We start from the raw sequence: 8,292 nt of genomic DNA, 5'->3' as shown, positions 1-8,292 counted from the left end.
GAGCTTCCCCGGAAAATTACGGCTGACCCCTAACCCAAACATGATTGAACCCAGGAAATTGTTTTCTCCTGGGTTCCAGATAGAACCTGGAAAGAGTTTACTAAAGAATTCCGAAAGGGGGGACTAGTGCACATCCTCGTATAATTGAAACTGGTACCAGCGGACGCTAATATATTCAGGTGGAGCGTTAATAAAGAATTTTCTCCCTAGGAGGGGCGCGGGACTATCGCCTCTCAAACTGCTGGGTAAGAGGGATCCTGTGAAAACAGGAGATCCTGGGCTCCAAAAGGCCCGGATATGGTGCTTCGGAAGGACGCCTCTTGGGGAGTCTTCAGGACGCAATCACCTATTTAATTTGGGCAGAAGAGATGCGTTTAGCACCTGACCCCTCTGCTCTTCAGGCTGCACCTCGGCCTACCAAATGCAGGAGACCTTGGAGTAAACTCTGGGCTTGGGACTTGCCCTCGGCCGCCAGCTGGGCCCGAGCTGGCGTCCGAAGGCTGCTCCGGGGGGACTTGAATTTTATGATCTTCCTCTAACAAGCCCAGTTTCTCCCCTTCAATTATGGGCCTCCCAGTGGTCTCCCTGGGCCTTTTCAATTGCAAATGTTAACGCTTTGGAAACGGACGCGGGAACCACACCAGAGGGATGGGGAAATGGACTCTGCAATGTCCCTGGAGAGAGACCCTGAGCCCTATAGATTTGGCTGGTCAGGGAGCTGCGGCTGGAAGCAAAGACAGAACCTTCTCCTGCTCTCTCGCTCGCCTCTCGGTTGCCCTAAGATCAGGAGAAGGAAAAATGGGTGTACCAGCTGGGGTGAGGGTGGAGGGGAGATACCAGGTGATTGCCTGCACCCGCAGGGAAAGTTTAGACTCGCAGGTGCTCCTGAATGGGGACCTTGGGAGCTAAGATGCTGAAGGATTTTGGCTAGTTAAGGCCAAAGGGCAGGCCCTGTTGCAAACCAGACCTTTGTGAACTGTCCTGGGGACTTATGTCTCACTACTCTCCGATGATTAATTCCCAGAAGCCTGGATTCCCGTAGGAAAACAGTTGTTTCTCAGGTGCTCTGTGCACCTTGCAAGCTCCCAGGGGCGAGGGGAGGGGACCTGATCAACACACTGGTTATATCCAAAAGAAAGGCCCACCATGCTGGGAGAAGGGAGGAAGAAGTTGGAAACTACAGGGAACTAAGTAGTTCCAAGCCCAGGAAACGAGCAGGCTCTGGAAGACATCTCAGGAGCAACCCCACCACCACCATCACCAACATGGTTCTGGGCTCTAGAGATTGTGTGTGTGTGTGTGTGTGTGTGTGTGTGTGAGAGAGAGAGAGAGAGAGAGAGAGAGAGAGAGAGAGAGAGATTTTTTTTTAAAGACCACTTCTTACCAAAGGACTGCCTTCCTACTCAACCCAAGAATTGGTCCGGCCCTACTAGGCTTCATTCTGCCCCCAGACCCCAATCCTGGAGGCTAACCTAGTGCCCAAGAGGGCTCTCCTTTCTTAGGACAGAGGAATAAGAGGAGGGACAAAAGGAGGGTCTTTTCTGCAATGCCTGGGTTGAGGAACTTTTTCTTGCCAGTTATTTATTTTAGCAGCCAAATAACAATGGCCCCAGGCAGGCCCACCCCCTCCCCTATGTCCAAACTCGGTGGTGCTTCCCCGACTCCAGGAAAACCGACTTCCCTCCTCCAACCGGACAGAGCAGTGAGCTCCCACGTGAAAGGGGGAAGGGAGAGGCAACAGGCAGGGAGGCTGAGAAAGACAGAGAGTGGAAAGGGGGGGGCACGAAAAGTAACGGGTTTGAGGAACACGATTCAAACCAGTTTTTAATTCTTGCGGGAGGAAAAGGGGGGAGAAAGGAGAAAAGAAAAAGTAAGAGGAGAAAGAGAGGAATCGAGGAGCGTCGACATGAAGGGGTTTCCTTAATATTGTGGACGGATTCAGAAATGAATGAAGAGATAGTCCATTGAAAAGGGTTGAATACCATGACAACTAGGAACAACCTTAGATTTATTCCAAACAGTTAGGACACATTGAAAGAGAGCGTCAATCATGTATTATTTCGCCACTGAAATAAATGCAAAAACCGAGCCGGGACAAAGGCTTCCAACGGGAGCGGGACATTTGTCTACATTTCGCTCATTGTCCGCAGCTTAGCAATCGGTTTGTATTTGTGTTTGCCCGGGTCCGACCACCCAGGACGCGCCGACGAGGGGCTCGCTCCAACCTGGGCCATTGTCACCCACGTCACATACTGGGGGCGAGGCAGCGAGGGCTGCAGAAAGCTGCGGAACGGCTCGGAGAGAGGCGCCCTCACCCGGCGCTGGCAACCCCGGGGGTGGCGGGGGGCGCCGCGGCGGCCGAAGCAGCTGCGCGGAAGAAGGACCTGCGTCCGCACACTCTGCTTCGCCCGCTAGCTGAGGCTGCCCAGGCTCCCAGCAGTGGGGAAGAAGAGACCGGACAGCCTCACCACTCCTCGCCCATAGGCCCAGTTCGTTCCAGACGTTCCTGCGGGGCGGACAAGCTTGTTGTGGCAAACCTCCTCCTCTCGCCCCTCCCCAAATTTAAACTGGACCCGGGGCTAGTAAGAGCGGAGTGACCTTTTCCACCCGGGCGCGCAGGAGTAGGACTGTCCTGGGAAAGTTTAGTTTTCAGGTTGGAAAGTTAACAAACACTAAACTAATGCAAACTGGGAACCCAGAGCGCGTCCTCAGAATGCACCCCCCGGGATGTCCAGAAGAAGAAATTAAAGGACTTCCGTGGGAATAGAAAACTCCGAAGAAAAGGCAGCATCATCCGCTCACCCTGGGACCCCTCCCCTGTGACTTTCTGAGTCCTCAGGTTGAAGCACAAGCTTCCCCCGCCCCTGTCACGGTCTCGCCCGCACCCCTCCTGCAGCTTCACCTTTAGCTTAAGGCTGGAGAGGGAGGGGTTCCGAGAGACCAGGATAATAGACAGCTGGAAAGGAGCGGGGTCGTCTGCCCTTCCCTCTCCACTCAGAATAAGCTGCCTGCGGGTGCCCAAAGCGGTAGGGCCTGAGTCCGAATCCGGCCGGAGGCAAAGCTCCTTGCTCCCACCCCGCCCTTCTCTAGACCGCCCGCAAAGCAGAAAGTGAACTGCGTGTCCTCCGCTGCCGCAAAGAAATGGGGGGTGGGGTGGCGGAGTGAAGGAAATAAATGAGTCTTTAGCAAATAAAGGGCGACTGGGAGGGGGGTGCTTGGTGGTGGCTTTGGCCGGCCCGGAGCCTAGCCCTCTGCTGGGTTTTGAGCTCTTTCGCGTTTAACTAGAATCAATTACTTGCCTTGTCATTTCTAGTACTCATCCTTAAGCCTCAACCAAAATATTGACCTAGGAGGCTTACAGAAGTTGGGTTCTTGCCATTTGAACCGGATCTTGTTTAGGGAACCACCAGCAAGGGGAAAGAGAGATTTCCGCGACTCTGTCTACGCCCCCTCCCCCTTTTCCAAAGGCACCACAACTCGCCAATTTTCTGGCTGGGGGTGTTGCGGGGGGCGGGGAGGTAGGAACTGGGAAATGCTAAAGAGGCTTTTTCCCTCCCCTTCCTGGCTTCTGTTTTGGTCCTCCCCCCCCACACACACACACCTTTTTTTAGGAAGCAATTTCTTAAAACGGCCTTCCAAGTGTGTGGACTCGCTAGCGACGCGGTGGTCCTTTGTATGTAAATACTGAAGGGGAAAAAAAAAGGCTCTCCCGATCTTTGCAATTAATTGACACGTTACACCTCTCATCTTGCTCTAGAGGGCCGTTGGCTGGGAGCGCGGAGCTCCCCAAAACCCACAATTTCACATCTGCAAATACTGTCTTCATCCACTTGACTCCCAAGACCCGCCCACACGTGGCCAACCTTTGCGTTTTTAATGTCTCTTCCCCTTTTTCCACCCTTCTCTTGCTCCCTCTCTTACTCCCCCTCCCTCCCTCTCTCTTTTTCCCTCCCTCCCTCCCTCTTTCTCCCCCTCCCCCCTCCCCAGGTTCGTGAGTGGAGCCCAGCCTTATATGGACTGATCGCTCGGGCAATGGCCCATTTTTTCCTCGCCACCAGCCGCCACCGCGCGCCGAGCGGCCGCTGGAGCCCAAGCTGACGCCGCCTTGGCACCTCTCCTGGAGTTACAAACTAAGGCCGGGCCGGCGCTAGGCGGTCAGGCAGCCCAGCTCCCTGCGTCCATTTCCGCGTGCTTCCAGAGAAGACAGAGGCTCTGAGTTGGGCTTTATTCCGCGCCCCCCTTTCCCCACTGGTTCTTTCTCTTATTTAAAAAAATAATAATTACTTCAATAATTAAAGCCCATCCCCCCTTCCCTCCCCCAACCCCTCCCCCTAACCCCCTCCCCCGCCCTCCAGGGCTGGGGAGCGCTACGAATTGACCAAGTGAAGCTACAACTTTGCGGCATAAATTGCGGGGTCCTGAACCATGTCGCTGACCAACACAAAGACGGGGTTTTCGGTCAAGGACATCTTGGACCTGCCGGATACCAACGATGAGGAGGGCTCGGTGGCCGAGGGGCCGGAGGAGGAGAGCGAGGGGTCTGAGCCGGCCAAGAGGGCCGGGCCCCTGGGGCAGGGCGCCCTGGACGCGGTGCAGAGCCTGCCCCTGAAGAGCCCTTTCTACGACAGCAGCGACAACCCGTATACACGCTGGCTGGCCAGCACGGAGGGCCTCCAATACTCCCGTAAGTAGTGAAACTTGGCTGCTGCAGCCCTGACAGCCTCCATTCCTGCGGCTGTAGCCCGGACTGGACGCTGGGAGTTAAGGGGGAAAGAAGCCAAAGTCCAGATACTTCACCCTGGGTTCCTAGATTTTTTTTTAACATTTGTTTGGGATGCAATCTTTTCTCCTGGTCAAGCCCCCTTAGTCTCTGCAAAAGACTTGGTCTCAGCTTTTTTTTTTTTTTTTCAACATGAGAAATTAAGGAGGCAGAGAAGAAAGGAAATGCCTCCTAAGGGCTGGTTGCAGCACTGATAGCTTGGGCCCTAGACCCCAGACTCCAACCGCCGGGAGGGACTGGCCTGACATACTGGAACTAGCCAGCGAGCCTGGTCCAGGCTGCGGGTAGAGGGTGAGGGAGGCTTGGGGTGGCCTGGGTATAAGTAGCTCACCCTGCCCCCTGTGTGATCATAGAGGATGCTTTGTGCAGTGCAGGGGGTGTTGAGAAAGACCGAAAGAAAAAAGGAAAAAAAAAAAAGAAAGCCCCCAAAACCTGCCTTAAATGGCCGAGACGATCAATGCCGGGATTGTGGGGGATTTCTCTTAAAAATCTGCCCACGTCTCTACAGAGAGGAATCAGCTTAAGGGGGCCGGAGCCCTTAACCCGCAATGATCTCCCAAGCACCCCCATCAATTCGCACCCACACTGTGCGAATCCCTAGAACCGTGAGTCCTAAGCCCCCACTCCTACTGATTTTCCCCTTTACCCTGGAAGACCCCGACGGCTTTCTCAGGCGTGGCGCAGGGTAGGGATCATCGCAGAGGCAGCCGCGCTGGGCTGCAGAGAGCTGAGGGCCAGAGGCCCACGGAAGAACGAGGTGCTCTAACTCTGGCCCAGGCGGCGCGCGGCCTCCAGGCGCCTGACGCGCTTCTCTCCCCTCCAGTGCACGGGCTGGCGGCGGGCGCTCCCCCCCAAGACTCAAGCTCCAAGTCCCCGGAGCCCTCGGCTGACGAGTCACCGGACAATGACAAGGAGACCCCAGGCGGCGGGGGGGACGCAGGCAAGAAGCGGAAGCGGCGGGTGCTCTTCTCCAAGGCGCAAACCTACGAGTTGGAGCGACGCTTCCGGCAGCAGCGGTACCTGTCGGCGCCAGAGCGCGAGCACCTGGCCAGTCTCATCCGCCTCACGCCTACGCAGGTAAAGATCTGGTTCCAGAACCACCGCTACAAGATGAAGCGCGCCCGGGCGGAGAAAGGTATGGAGGTGACACCCCTGCCCTCACCGCGTCGGGTGGCCGTGCCCGTCTTGGTCAGAGATGGCAAACCGTGCCACGCGCTCAAAGCCCAGGACCTGGCAGCTGCCACCTTCCAGGCAGGCATCCCCTTTTCGGCTTACAGTGCTCAGTCACTGCAACACATGCAGTACAACGCCCAGTACAGCTCGGCCAGCACCCCCCAGTACCCGACAGCACATCCCCTGGTCCAGGCCCAGCAGTGGACTTGGTGAGCACCGCCCCTCCGAGACTCGCGGCCCCAGGCCCAGGCCCCACCCCGGCGACTGCGGCGGCGGCGGCGGCGAGGAGGACTCGTCCATACGGTGGTTATTATTATTATTATAATTATTATTATAGAGTCGAGTTGACTCTGGGCTCCGTTGGGGAGGCGCCGGGAGGTTGCCTACGCCTCCTTGAAGTGGCAGATTCTATCCACCCGACTCTGTCCCCATCTCTCTCTCCTTTGAACCTTGGAGAGGGTTGAACTATAAGCCGTGTTTACAGAATGTTTGCGCAGCTTCGCTCCTTTGCCTCTCCCTGGAGGGTACCAGACCATCCCAGCGTAAAATTCGTCACTTGAAAATGAGAAAAAGAGCGAACCCCCACCCCGCTTTCGTGAATTTTGTAAAATATGTTTGTGTGAGTAGCGATATTGTCAGCCGTCTTCTAAAGCAAGTGGAGAACACTTTAAAAAATATAGAGAATTTTTCTTTTTTTTATAAGAAAATGCTACATATTTATGGCCATGTAAACGTCCTGACAACTGGTGGCAGATTTCGCTTTTCGTTGTAAATATCGTTGGTGATTGTTGCCAAAATGACCTTCAGGATGGGCCTGTGAACCCTGCAGGCCCAACTCCTTTCTTGGTGGTTTGTTTTGGTTTGGTTATGTTTGGGTTACCCCTGTTTTCTTTTTCTTTTCTTTTTTTTTTTTTTTTTTTTTTGCTTTTTAAAAACATTTTGTTCAGTGCAAACATTTTTCAAATATGAAAAAGAAAAAAAATGTGTAGGCGACAAGCCGCCTGCCCCATTTTCCGGGTCCTGAGCCCCGGAACTTGGAGCTCAGCGGTTCCGGGCGGTTCCCCAAGAGCGCCGGGCGCTGAAAACTTTCGATTTTTTAAGTAATTTTAATAAAAATCCTGTGTTAAAAAACAAACAAACAAGCCCAGACTTCCCGTTTGTCTGACTCTGTGGCCCTGCACCGGGCCAGAGGCCTTGGGCAAGTAACCAGGTCCGGCCGCACCCAGCGCTCGTTTGCACTCGCTTTCCGTCTCCCCGGGGTAGGAGGCCGGGGTGCCGGGGCGCTGATGGAGCTCCCTGGACAGGCCTCATCCGGACTGCCGGACAGGGCTCTTAGGACCCGGGGCCGGAGTGGGAGCGCTCAGCCTCCAGCCTGCAAACGGTTGGCCCAAAGTCCGGGGTGGCCCTGCCTCTCTCGGGCCTCTTTCCCAGCTCCGTGCCTGTGTGAACTCCTGCATCCCGGCCTCCGGAGGAAAAGTGACTTTGAGAAACGCAAAGGCAAGGAGAGCAAGCCCCCCTCGCTTGCCCAAATCTACGAGTGGCTCCTTCAGCCTGAGGAGCTGTTGAAGCCACTACACTCGATGACTTTCACTTTGTTGCGTTTGATTTACTTCGCGCTAAGAAGGGAGGGGGCTCTGAGGTTGAGACTGGTCGGCTTTCTTTCTACTCCCCACCCCCTTTTCAAAATCTGTGGACGAGTGGAGGCGTCGGAGCCGGCTCTAAGGCCTGAACGCAGAAAGAGTTTTGTGGGGGGTTTTGTTTGTTTTGCCGGGGGTGGGGTGTCGATTCCGAGCGCACAAGGCTTTGACTATTAGTAGGGACACTCTGGGTTCTGGGAGCAGGAGAGGGAGGGGTGGTTGCATCCTCCTCAAAGCTTTATGCCCCTGCCCCAGCCTGGGAGGGCGAGTCACTGGCGATTCCAGCAAACTGAGCTTTCTTCCTTCTTGCTGCCCCCGTCCTTTTTGGATTCCCAGCCTCTTTCTCCAAGACTGGATCCCTGGCTGGTCCCCTCCCAGCCCTGGGCAGTCCGCATGGTCTCCCCAGGCTAGTCCGTAGGCATGGAGTTGAGTGAATAGTTCGAAAGTAAAGACTGGAGGTGGGGTGGGGCACTCTGGCCGCCAGGGCTAGAGTAGGGGCAGAGGAAAGTGGCAAACAGCCCCCGGCTAGCCCCCGGGAGTTTGCAATCCGTCCTTCCCCAGCAGAGAACTGACTCCATCCCACCCTCGTTTCTGGACCCGATCTCCTTGGCGGATGCTGGCGCACACTTGGCCACGCGGGGGAGCGTCTCAGGGGGGCTAGGCGGACGCGGGAGTGGGAGGCGCGGTGCACCTTTCTCCTCT

General features: G+C 55.5%; 1 protein-coding gene across 1 annotated transcript; it reads left to right on the top strand.

The window, feature by feature from the left end:
* Window positions 1–4,425: 4,425 nt before the first annotated feature.
* NKX2-2 (NK2 homeobox 2) lies at window positions 4,426–6,201 on the top strand (the record flags this gene model as incomplete). Its single annotated transcript, XM_081293284.1, has 2 exons — window positions 4,426–4,684; window positions 5,604–6,201. The coding sequence occupies 2 exons, from the start codon at window positions 4,426–4,428 to the stop codon at window positions 6,164–6,166; spliced, it is 822 nt and encodes a 273-aa protein (XP_081149410.1). The 3' UTR covers window positions 6,167–6,201.
* Window positions 6,202–8,292: the final 2,091 nt, after the last annotated feature.

The sequence above is a fragment of the Spermophilus citellus genome (assembly GCF_964194105.1).
Source record: "Spermophilus citellus genome assembly, chromosome: 4".
NCBI lineage: Eukaryota > Metazoa > Chordata > Mammalia > Rodentia > Sciuridae > Spermophilus > Spermophilus citellus.
Note: the sequence above shows the minus strand (reverse complement) of the source record. Positions and strands in the feature narration are given on the sequence as shown.